This window comes from Tachypleus tridentatus, chromosome 13, assembly GCF_004210375.1.
Source record: "Tachypleus tridentatus isolate NWPU-2018 chromosome 13, ASM421037v1, whole genome shotgun sequence".
Classification (NCBI taxonomy): domain Eukaryota; kingdom Metazoa; phylum Arthropoda; class Merostomata; order Xiphosura; family Limulidae; genus Tachypleus; species Tachypleus tridentatus.
This window is the reverse complement of record NC_134837.1, coordinates 178,211,850-178,225,079: the sequence shown is the minus strand read 5'-3', so window position 1 is coordinate 178,225,079 and position 13,230 is coordinate 178,211,850. Positions and strand designations below refer to the sequence as shown.

General features: G+C 34.0%; 2 protein-coding genes across 10 annotated transcripts in view; one reads left to right on the top strand and one right to left on the bottom strand.

Moving 5' to 3' along the window:
• Positions 1-9,682, bottom strand: part of LOC143239680 (uncharacterized) — an 89,320-nt gene extending 79,638 nt beyond the window's left edge. Inside the window, exons 1-2 of one of the 6 annotated variants that reach the window (XM_076481039.1) lie at positions 9,562-9,678; positions 1,702-1,887 (exon numbers count right to left, since the gene is read on the bottom strand). Coding sequence is in view for 3 of the 6 variants with exons in the window: in XM_076481041.1 (XP_076337156.1) it covers positions 9,562-9,584 (23 nt within the window). In the remaining 3 variants the exon portion in view is untranslated. Of the gene's footprint in view, positions 1-1,572; positions 1,888-9,561 lie in introns of those variants that run through there. The other 5 variants (XM_076481040.1, XM_076481038.1, XM_076481036.1 and 2 more) reach the window with 5 other exon arrangements.
• The window catches only part of LOC143239682 (E3 ubiquitin-protein ligase Mdm2-like), a 53,826-nt gene continuing 50,212 nt past the window's right edge, over positions 9,617-13,230 (top strand). For 2 of the 4 annotated variants that reach the window (XM_076481044.1, XM_076481042.1), the window contains exon 1: positions 9,617-9,756. The gene's annotated coding sequence lies outside the window, so the exon portion shown is untranslated. Of the gene's footprint in view, positions 9,757-10,701; positions 10,831-13,230 lie in introns of those variants that run through there. The other 2 variants (XM_076481045.1, XM_076481043.1) reach the window with 2 other exon arrangements.

The window sequence follows — 13,230 nt, the reverse complement described above, 5'->3', positions numbered from 1 at the left end:
TGCTGTGATCCAACCACAGTAATATGTAGTGAACAGCCAGGGCTATCTTGGTCCTTCTGTGGTTTATATGCTGCAGCACATGCCACTAATGTCTCTATGCAGGTATTATATTAGAATGAGGAAACAAAACACATGCTCCGAGTTACTGCCCTTATTTTACCAAGCAATAAGATAGACAGTACTGCCAGTTTCAACTTATGATATGACAGGTTCAGGAGAGAACCATCACTAGGTGGCAAATAGTGTAACTGTAGCTCTGGAAAACATTCATATAGTGTGATGGTCAGCAAAGATCTTTCAGGTCTGGGTGGGGCTTATATGGACCTTTCAGGATGAGAAAATAATACTTAGTTGACACAGGAAGAGTGAAAACACTAGTTAATCTAAGGTATGTCAAGTGCTATAAGCCTATTCAGCTTTTTTTTCCAAACACTGACTTAGTTTGAAGAAAGAGAACACACACACACAATGTAACTAATGCAACCAAAACTGACAACTGCACAAAACACGAGACAGTGGGAAGTTTCTATTAAAGAAACAGACCTATAAAGAGCTGATATGTCTTACTGAAAACCAGTACCTTCCACTCAAGCTTCACAGGTCAGTAAAAAACAATTTAGTTAATGTGTCAATGTCTGGACATTTAGATTAAGTCTCTTATTTTATCTATTAATTTGTTGTCAGAAAATGTGTTATCTTTGTAAATTATTCATTAACGTAATAATAAACACACATGCATATAAATATAATGTTTTAGATTGCAGCTAATATATTAATTGATAGTTTTAGCAGCTATTCATAAAAAATACATATTCAAATCCCACATGGCAAAGGACCCACACAGACAAATAACTGAATTATGCTATATGAAAGTACAGACAAAAACCTTTTCCACTGACCACTCATAGTGATGTACAGAGGCTGTAATCTCCCTTTCTATCAATGGGAATGACCAACAGTTACATGGATAGTGTAAGTTGCCCCAGGAAAGTGTTACATCACAATTTTAAGTATATATATAATTATGTTTTCCCAGTCTGGAACAAGCCAATGAAAACAATCTATAACAATTGCTAGTAGATCAAACAGCTTTTAACTCTAAAATTAAAAACAGCTGTTTGTTGAGCTGATTACAACACTGTTGTTTGTGCTAAAGATCATTTTCACATTTGTTTCTAGTAACTTTCTTTTATGAACTTGATTTCAAATGACAGAATTACTTCATGGTAAATATCTTGGTCAAATTTCCTTATATTCTGAAGAACTATCTTAATCACTCTTGGGGGTAATCAGTTTTACATGAGAATACTATAAGACTGCTGAACCTGGAATGTTATATTGTGACTCTAGTTTCCTTTGAATAACGACATATAAATTTGGTTACTTCTTTTACTATTAATATGCTAGATTCCTTTTATAAAAATAGTATGGAATGTGTTTAAATTAAAAATCTAAGATTTTTCTAATACTTAGCCTTTTATATAAAGTTTATTTCTCTTTAATAACGACATATTGTGTACTTTTTTCACTGTGAGTAGCTGATTTTTAGAGATATAAACCCCTCAAACTTACCATAATGGGTCTTATTAAATGAAGGGTAATATAGCAAATGTTTATTAATGGTAAACGAAACTGCTCTGGAATTTGATGTAACACTGTATTTGGTATTATGCAAGTTTTGATTCGTTAATAAATATTAACCTCTTATCACTGTTTGAAGTTAAGCACAAAGCATAGTTGTGGGCTATCTGTGCTCTGCCCATCACGAGTATCGAATGTGGTTTCCAGCTTTGTACGTACGCTGTGCCACGGGAGGAGGCCAACTTCTAATAACGAAAGCTACCTACACAGATTGACGGTCTCAGCTAATAGCTCGATGTGGCTTTGCTATAAGAAAAAACAACAAAAACACACACACACAGATCAGTTAAAAACGAAGACAGCTAATTTAAATAAAGTAAATTCCCCAAATATAAATATTTTATCTTGCGAATTTTCACTAATTATAACAACAAAAACTACGTTACTGAGTGAATAAGATAATGAAACATATTTTTGCTAGCATATTTAGTTTACGCGTTCATTAACAGATGGCACAGTATTTAGCGTGCGCATTTTTCGATTCATTTATAGTAATTATGATTGTTTACGAAACTTGGCAATTATGTTTTTCAGAAATAAAACGATTGCTGATTTTAAGTGCAAAACTATAGAATATATGCTTTGTGTAGCAGGAGGTAACGAACTTATGAATTTGGCGTTGTTGTAATTCCATTGTGCTATAACTATTATTTTACATAGAAAAAGGCAAGATCTTTGTTGTATATTTCAGCTGACTAGTCAATTGAAATACGTAACAGCGATTTTATCTTTCATTGTGTCTCTTTGTTTTAATTTTGCGCAAAGCTACACGAGGGTTATCTGCTCCAGCCGTCCCTAATTTAGCAATGTAAGACTAAAGTGAAGAAAGCTAGTCATCACGACACACCGCCAACTCTTGGGCTCCTCTTTTACCAACGAATAGAGGGATTGACCGTAGCCTTATAACGTCCCCACGGCTGAAAGGGCGAGCATATTTGGTGCGATGAGGATTCGAACCTCCAACCCTCAGATTACGAGTCGAACACCTTAACCCACTTGGCCATTCATTGTGTTAACAACAACGTTTTGTTTTTCACTCTTAATAGACGTATTTCCGTCAACTTACCGCTGACCTATTGAGGGTGGGGTGCAAAAAAACCTTGTTAAAACAGAGAAAATAAACTTTAGGAAAGCAATCTCTTTAGAAAAAACTTCCACTGTTTTTGCTTTATTCTAGTATATCACAAGACTCGTTAAATATTTGCTACATTATACTAGTTAAAACCACTTCCTCAGGTTACAAGTCGAGCGCCGTAACCATCTGGCCATGCCAGGACATGTACACTGGACATTTCTCTTAAAATCGAAAATAAAATATATGATATTTTAAGATAATTTTGGAGTGGATGTATCACAACTTCTATGAATTCATATGACGCTAAAAGCCGTGGTGGGAAGTGCATGGATAGCCCACTGTGTAGCTTTATGCTACAATGAATTCATTTTGTGATCAAACACGTAAAAAATATAGCTTTTTAAATATAATGTAAACTTAACATTTAGTTATTTCATTGATCTTGTTCCTGTAATACAACATTGACCAATACCTGTTATTTATTTTACTGGTCAACATTATTGCTATTTTAACATGTAAAATAATTGCCGTTCAACATACTACTTATGAACTAGCGTGGAATATATAATTATTTACGCATATTCCAGAACTTTCTCTAAAGTCTCATGCAGGTATCCTGCGTGTAGTTATTGAATTCATAGTCAACGGGATGTCTGAAGGTAATAACTATGCGCTAGTCCCCTAGTCTGACACAGGTTACATATCGTAGGAATTGTTCAATGGGGATTATACTTGCTTAATCCCACCCGACCAAAAATTCTCTCCTGGTGTGGCGTCATTTGGATTTCACATGGTGGTAAACTTGTACAAACCAGTTGAAGATTTACCGTATTTCCCGCTGTCGAAGACGCTATTTTTTTTTCCAGAATAAGTCTCAAAAATTTACCCTGCGTCTACCAGACCGAAAGTTACGTTGCTCATAAGCCTAAACCTAAGCCTAGTGGAAGCGTTTCGATATTAGACAGTAATCCAAGCCCCTCTATAGACCCAGAATGAAATGTATAAGTTACTTAGTATTAAAAAACAAATAAAGAAACAAGATAATCATAAATGATCACAACACTCATTGGCGCTTCTGCAGTTGGCTAAGGTGAACCAGTCGATGATCTAATTTGTTTGTTATCCATCAAATAATGACATTTTTACTCACATCAAACGATCTTGATATAGTCAAATTTATAAGAGCATACGAAAAGTAAAATCGCGGAAACAGCGCTCGGTAACGGCAGCAATTTGCAAAATATCGCAAGTTTGTTTTAGTTCTGTTCAGATCAGACCATTCTGTTCAGTTGTTGTGTAACGACTTCAAGCACAGACGACCTGTTCTCAGTAGATCTCTATAACATTTCAGCTGATTCATTTTTTAACATAGCCAATATTAAAGCTTCTACAAAAAAAAAGGCGCTCCGAGAATAGACTAAGAATAACGTTATTACTAGTAATAATACAGATATTCCAGTGGTAATATAAGACATTTTCAAAGCTAGATATGATAAGCGTATAGCTCAGAAAAAACGAGAGGTGGGCAAAGGATTCATGTACCGAAGTCATTAAACAATCCACAAAACATCCTGGTGAGATTGATGGAAGTGCTGCGACCTTAGTCTTATGTTTATCTCGCTTTTTCTTTCGAAAATGCCACCCGCTACTAAAGCGGTATGTCTACGGATTTACAACGCTAAAATCGAGGGTCCGATTCCCTCGGTAAGCTCAGCAGAGAGCCCCATGTGGTTTTGCTATAAGAAAACACAAACTTTCTAAAATTTAGCTAATCAAAATGGGGAGTGCGTCTTTGACGCCGGGAAATACGGTATCTTCCTTGAATATGTTTATTTGGAAAAACCGCTCAATGGCTCAGTGGGATATCTGCGCATTTAAAACGCCAAAACTTGGTTCCGATATTCGTAGTAGGCACAGCACAAATCGCCCATTGTGCAGCTTTGCGCTTAACCACCACAAACAACATAGCAAGAAGTTATCTAGAATTATCGTTGACATTAAGCCAAAGATTGCAGGATACCATCGTTGAACCTTGGTCTCATCTGACAGTGTGGTGTCCCTATTGTTGTGATTTTTGTCCTGTACAGACTTTGTACATCCGTGGTATTTTTCCTATTTTTCGATAAGTATCGGACAGAATTTTGCGTAATAACTGCAAAGTTCGTCCAAAAAGTTTACGAGAATTTATACGATCAAGATGTTTTTACTTGGTGATATTTTTGGTGTGTGAATAAACAGTTTGGACAAGTTTTGAACAAACAAGCAGGATCTTTATTCAAACAACAAAACAGAAAACTTAGCGCGTGTACCAGCAGATGTAGGCGGATGGTCCTCGCTTCTTTCCACCTAGTTGTTGAAGTTTTTTTAGAGACGGAACCAAACCCCAGATTGTAGCGCTGTATGTCCGTAAACGTACTGCAGCCCCACCATGAACGAAAAAGAGCGAAATAAATCTCCTGCTAGATGCATTAAAAATATATTGATAGGGAAAAGAAGAAAAAATATTCACTGTTTGTATTTTTATACGTTACAGTTCGTGTTTGTTTGTTTGTTTTTCATTTACCCATCTATCTTTATCGAGCTATGTTCGATGCTTTTTAATTACGACAGTTGTGAACAGTTACAATTAAAAGGTGTATTTATTATTTGAATTTTTGACAGATATATGTCACTTTCCTATTGTTATAGAACGAATTTCGCTGAAACTAATTCTAACCTTATCAATAGAAAGTATACAGTAAATTGCAGAAAGCAATTACAGATTGGCATACGTCCATACAGGTGGAACAGCTGGAGCAGTTGCCCGTCAAACTTGCCTGAGCCAATTTATAATTGGCGTGTTCGCTCTCTCTCTCATAGTTATTTGGGTATTTATGTTTATTTACCTAGGAGGGTCAGGTTTTGTTAACCTCTTCTTCCTTCCTTTGTATTTGTTTCAGCAGCTGTCAAGTGTATTTATACATTATACACAAGAGCCAGAGTAACCCGCACTTACTCAGGCCCCTATCAGGGCAATGTCCATGCACTGTCTACATATACACTTGGTGCAAATAAATCATTTCTCTTTATAGTTTCATTATTATTTGCACTTTCATTAGATAGGTATTAACTATAAAACATTTACATAAACACCTTTCAATGTTTATTAGCTAACCCCTAACCTAATGTGGAGTCTAGTTTATGGATGGCCTTTTCCTTTTATTTTGAAAATATATATTTACTGGGGAAAGGTGTTTAGGTCCATCCTCATCACGCATGCAGTATTTGTCTAGTTCGCTTACTAGTTTTTCTCAATTTTTGTCAAAATAATTTATTGTACTATGTAGGAGTCTATTTGATAGTTTCCATGTGTGCGTATTTATGCACGAATTCTGATAATGTAGTTCTGGGTATTTTATAAACTGTTGTAAGTAGTGCATTTTATATTGTTTGTAGTTTCGCTTGTAGTAGCCCCCCGCTGGTGTAGCGGTAAGTCTACGGATGTGCAACGCTAAAATCAACGGTTCGATTCCCCTCGGTGGGCTCAGCAGATAGCCTAATATGGCTTTGCTATAAGAAAACACAAACACACGCTTGTAGTAGTTTTTTGCTTACATTTATCCATGCAGGGACTGCACAGTCAATAACGGTTCTAATGTATGTTTTATATATTTTTATGATGTTATCTGCCGTTGCTCCACTATTTTTACCTGTTAGACTTCTAGCATAGTTTGTTCTTCACCAAATTTTTATTTTAGTATTATTTGTGTGACTTACCCATGTTAGCTTTGAGTCAAATGTTAGTCCTAAAAATTTTGCAGATGTAGCAGTGCTCCATTCATATAGATTTCAGGTTGTGCTTTCTTATGTTTAGTTAACTTTGTGAATACTACTAGTTGCGTTTTAGTTGTGTTTATTTTGATTCTATATTTTTGACACATTCACTTATTATATTTAATCGTGGTTGTATGTTTGTGGCTGTTATTGGTGGTGTTGGTGCACTTTTCCAGACTGCCACATCGTCAGCGAACTGTGAGGAGTATCCATTATTTGGATCTTTTAGAGGCATATTATTCACGTACATGATGAATAGGACAGGGCTAACCATCCCTCCTTGAGGTACACCAGCTTCTGGAGTAAAACACTCTGAGAAGGTCCCTTCAACATTAACTCTACATATTCTGTTTTCCAGAAAGTTTGATAGCCAGCGAATAGTTCCCCGCGGTAGTCCAATTTCTTGCATTCGGAACCGAAGACCGTTTTGCTATACAGTGTCGAAAGCCTTCTCAATATCGTATGATGTGGTAAAGAGGAATAGGATATTGGAAATTTAAAAATGTAAAATGCAAGTGCAAAATTAATATGTAGTTACGGATTTGTAAATGGTCATTCACAAACAAGTTTATACGTGTTAACTCCTACTTTTGTGTAATAAACAATCATATAAAGCAGAACTATAAAGACTGATAATATTTGCTTTTAAAGTGTTTGTATATCAAACTTAGGTTATTTCACATAGTTCCATTGAATTTTTACAAAATGAAGTAGTATATACATAATAATCTTGGCTATGTCCAAGATGTGGCTCGGCATGGCCAGGTGGTTGAGGCAATCGAATCGTAATCTAAGAGCCGCGGGTTTGAATCCCCGTCACACCAAACATGCTCGCCTTTTCAGCCGTGGAGGCATCATAATGCTACGGTCAATCCCACTATTCGTTGGTAAGAGTAGCCCAAGAGTTGGCGGTGGGTGATGATGACTAGCTGCTTTTCCTCTTGTCTTACACTGCTAAATAAGGGACGGCTAGCGCAGATAGCGCGAAATTCAAAAAGCAAATAAACAATTATATTATACGACTCTTATTTTCATGAGCGATTCATTCGTAAGCTATGGTAATGAAGGACTTAAAAGCTAAATTTACTGTGTGAATGTTTGTTTGTTTTTTGAATTTCGCGCAAAACTACACGAGGGCTATCTGTGCTAGTCGTCCCTAATTTAGCAGTGTAAGACTAGAGGGAAGGAAGCTAGTCGTCACCACCCACCGCCAACTCTTGGGCTACTCTTGTACCAACGAATAGTGGGATTGACCGTATCATTATAGTACCCCCATGCCGAAATGGTGAGATGTTTTGCGTGACTGGGATGCGAACCCGCGACCCTCAGATTACGAGTCGCACGCCTTACGCGCTTGGCCATGCCAGGCCCCCCTGGAGAGTGTCAGGGGGTAAGACGATGAAAAAGGTTAAGAACCACTGATCTAGTATTTACAAGAATTGTTGTTTTAAGAGATCTATTACAATAACGCATTTGATGTGATTAGAAAATAACAGTGATCAATGAATACCAGGAAGAGACGCTCTTTAGAAAGAGTAGATAATGCTCATGATAGGCTTTGTTTATCAAAGCTAGAAGACCCTTTATTTTTTTTTACGTCTGTTCAACGCTTGGAAAGTTACTACTGCATATTGAAAGATTTAAATTTTGTAAGCTTATTCAGTATTTCTTAAGTAAAAAACAAATTAGTAGCATCAACATTAAAACTGCTTAAATGAGTTGTTCCACAAGACGTGAAAAGAAAAACTTGGATAAAAGAAAATTAGCAAACTAACACGTCCAGTGAAATTTTCTTCTAGTTATAATTTGTCCGACATGGGGGTCATACGCCCTAAAGACCGTGTTTACTCTCTAAAGTGCCTTACGAAGGACGTCTGTCCGAAACGTTGCACAAAACTAAACTAGAAAACGTTTCCATTTAGACATAGCAATTCATTCTTTATTATCGTTTATCCAAACATTAAAAGCGACTATCCAGTATCATCATTGAGTGCGCATACATTCTATTGTTTTCGAAAACTACATAAAACATTTTTAAATTTGTTTCATATTTATTTGCATGAAGAGTATGCTTTTTTATTATTTCTTTACAAATGAACATATTTTGATAGAAATTTGTTACAATGCAGAGTTTAGGTTTTGTGCACACAAGATCCCATTTATAGTTTGTAGTTTTTTACATTAACTAGCTTTTTCTATATGCTACTTTCTAATCCTATAATGAATATGTTGTTTTGTTTTAGTTGTGAATACACACATTTTATTGAAACTTCGTTTTATGTATATATATATATTATCACATTTGCAACTAGGGCTAACAAACTCGATTGTATAATTTATAACTTCGCTATTTTGCATTTTCATTAGTCTTGAATTGATATTTGATAAAAAAAAAATGAGGTAATGATGCTCAAAATTTATATGTACAAAACTTTTCGATTAAATTATTGAAGATTCAGAACTAATTTCAAGTTTGCTTGTTGATTCTCTAGGGATTTCTAAAGATTTCACGAATTGCGCTGGGATTTTAAAAAATCTTGACCAAAAATAGGCAAGTATGGCCCATAGAGACCATCAACTATAAAAACCTACATTCCATATATTAAATTTACTTTCAATTTCAAAAATCTTCTAATACTAACAGGCTTGAATTTTGAATGCATAATTATTTTACAACATCTTTAACTATACACTTTCCAGTAATGTCTATGGCTGGGATATATATAACTAAACGTTTTATCTAATATACAATGTTCAATGATAAGTAGGTGGTTCATATATCTATCTTCCAAGTCATTCATTTATTAATTCTTAAGCCTATTTCTCAGAAATTACAAAAAGTTACACAGCTTCAACTTTTACCTACAGTATTATATTCTATTATTACAACAATAAAACTTCTTGTTCAGTAAACAGTAAGTGCAAGACGTGATATAAGCAATAAAATTCGTGTCCAAACAAGAAATAAGATTCGCTAAATAGGTATAAATTGTGCTAGAATTTTTTCTTGGAATTGTTTATTCTACTCCTACCTTACTTCGAAACCACACGCCATAAGTTCCAGAACGCTATCAGTCCGTGGCGTTGCCTGTCCAAACTTGCCACTGTGAAACTTGGGAAGTGCCAATGTGCAGTTCAAAGTTTATAAGCTACCAAAGCACCGTACAAACGGCACAGAAATTTGTGACGCAGGAAATATCTTTGAATTTAAGCTCGAATAGTCCAAGGTGGGTAGTTTTACAAATTACAGTAAGTTACAAATTATGTTCCATTAATATTTTTAAAAAAGCATTCAACTTTTTAGTTTTATATTTTTAAAACTACTTATGTATATATTGTTAAACTTTACAAAATGTAGTTAATTTTTATTCAAAAAACGCGCTAACTTTATTTTCAATTTTATTTTTATTATAATGAGAGTTTGGACAATTTAAATTGTAACGTTTACTTTATGTAGGTTAAAAGTCAAAAGCATTAAGTAAATAATTAATATCACCCAGTCAGTTTTTGAAATTGTATCTCGGTCTGAAGTTTGGATTATTTAGAATTCGATTTCTGTAACTTGTAAGCAAAGCTGTGAAGTTTGAAAGTGGAAGCATGGAACTTGAAACAATTCATTAATTGTTAAGAAAAAATAAAGATCAATTTGTGCAAAATGTAATTTCGTGTTACTTTACTATTACAGAACTAGTTTTTTAGTTAATAACTAATGGTTAAATAAAAGGTAAGTGTCCAAAGCACTTATGTTAATACTTAAAGAGTGAAATAAAAGAAATAACATGTTGTGAACTTTTTTAGTTGTAGCTTAAAAGCTTATACTTTTGGCCTTATTTTCGCTGTGAAACAATCCAAGTTCAATGGAAAACTCGACTATAGTTGTATTCACTTTCTTAAATTGGTTAGTTTATGTTAACCATGATGAAAGTAAAAAATATATATATTTGAAAGCTATCAGTATTACACTATATAATTAACGGCGCACATGCAGCTATTCGACTCTGTACAGCTTTTTAAGTTCTAACGAAATAATTATGTAAAAATACAAAAATTTTATTACAGTTATGTCTGCCAACAAATGATCCGTAGTCCAACATGCTTTTAATATAGCTTAAATTGTTTCCTGAACTTTTATTAGCTCCCCAACTGCAACGTAACGTACTTATCACTAGAATTGAGAAGTTAAGTATTTAAATAAAGCATAAGGTTCGTATGAAGTTTAACTCATTAGAAGACCGAAGTTCATAAGCTACTTACTTGCAAAATACGAGAAAAGAGGATATAGGGTTACCAGAATCATAGAGGTGAGTTTGTGTTTGTTATAGCACTTGAATATGTAGGTACTTTCTAGTTTTGCATCTGTTGTTTTGTTTATAGCTCACAGACAAAATAACTCCAGCACTTTTGGGTACCATGTTACAGACATCTTCATTTTAAAATGATACAATTTATACTTTGTGTAAGTGGTATAAGTTTACATTGTTTTATTGGTGCAATGATGTATTTGCTGGTACATGTATCTATAATAAAAAAACAACGTATTTTTACATATGTAACATGCATTCACACACATACATTTGCACAATAAAGTTCACATAAATTAGACATTTATTTTATTACTAAGCACTGTAGGGTTTAATTATTTTATATACAGCTCTACTATGAATATTTGTAATTCTGAAAAAGTCAGAAAAATAAAGCTGTCTTAAGTGGGCCTATCCTACCTTTTCCAAATCTTTAAATTAATGTCTTCTTGTCCTAGTACCTTTAGAATACAGCAGAATTAAATCCATACTTTATCTCATAAATTCAGTGGATAACCTTATAAATTTTGAAAAGTTTTTATCTTTCTTTTCTCAAAAGAAGAAAATGTAAAATATTTTAACTTGTACGTTTCAGCACCAAGCCTCCTCCGAATTCTTTCAAACAAGTCAAAATCTCTATGAAACATGTAACCCAAATTATGATAACCTAAATGCTTAATATTTACTAGCTATAGTTAAGTGCCAATTATCCAAGTTGCTCTATGATGCCTTATCATCTGTACAGCTTGAAATACCTACTATTTTAATGTTATCAGCAAATTATAAAATTTTATCTATTGTATCTATATAAATCATTAATGTAAAAAAAAGCAAACCTGAGCATTGATAGCTGAGTCTCTCTTTTAGTGTCAAGGGTCCAATTTAACTGGACTTCATTAAACATTTAGTAAATAACTTATCAAACTAAATATTTTTTATTTATGCATAAACAGGTAAACATGTCCCCCACTGGTACAGTGGTAAGTCTACTGATTTACAGTGTTAAAATCAGGGGCTCTGTTCCCCTCGGTGGACTCAGCAGATAGCCCTATGTGGCTTTGCTATAAGAAACAAAAATATACGTGGTTTTTAAAATTCAATAAACTTTTGCTTTTTCCTATCCATCTACCATAAAGTCTAATCAACTGGTCTTTCTCCAACCCATATTAACATTGTTTTCTTAGGCCATCTTTTGCGAGTCATTTTATCAAAGGTTGAATAAGATGTACATATACAAAGTTAACGACCTTTTAGTCATCTGTGTAGCTAGTAACTCTTCAGAAAAAGCTAATAGATTAGTAAGGGAAGATTTGGTGAATCACTGTTGTTTGAACTTTCACTTCTTTTATCAGACTAGACATTTTTTCTACTATTAGAGGTTAAATGACTGGCCTGAACATTCCAGGACAACTCTTATTGCTCTCTATATGTAATAGGAATAATGTTGCCAAGTCTCTAGTCCTGAAGCAGTGCCAGTGTCTGTTGAGCTACCAAAAGTAAATGAGGGAAGGGTCTGGTATTTTATGGTTGGCTTCCTCAAACAAACATTAGAAAAACTTGTCTAGCATTTGTGCCCTGTCTGTCTTTAATCTTAAAACTTCACTTACCACTAAGGGATTAATTTCTACATAATTCAAGTCAGTTTGGATATTTCCCATATAATGCTTAGAGTCAGATACATTGCTATTATTCTCTCTTCTTAAAGCAGGAGAAAACATTTAAAAAGCTTTTCCATCAGTATTCTTTAAAGGGCCCAATCCATGTTTTAACTTTACCAAATAGCTGTTATTTGTAAATCCTCTAGAACTTCGTAATTTTTTAAACCAAATTTCTAGTTTTCCTATTATTCTGTAAATTTTTCTATCCTATCTGTTGAGGTAAATTTCTTAAACCTTTCACGTTCAATTCTAATTTTCTTTTTCATGCTTTTAGTAAGCTATCCATTCCTGTCATCCCATTCTTAATCAAATGCCTCTTTTAAAAAAATTAATCCAGATTTTGTCCCACATGATTTTCTAACACATTATTGCAATTGACAAATAAGCCACCAAGACATCCTTATTGAAACTCACTTTTTCTTTTTGTAATTTATTTGTTACTATTGCATTATTTTATGTTTTTGATTAAGTTGTTTCAGTTTTTTGTTATCCCTCTGTTGTTTCTGACTTCTGGTTTTTGTCTTCTTTACAGTCTTGTTTCCTGGATGGTGGTTTTCTTGTAAACTATGCTATGTTATGCTGCTAGCACTTTTATATTTATATTACATTAATAAAGATTTAACTATAAGTTATGTTTTGATTTAAAAGCAATAGTTTGTTTTATTAATAAAAGTAGTTTTATAAACTATACTGGTTTTTGGTTCTGTGGTTTTATGACTGAGGTATTTAAATTTGGCCATAC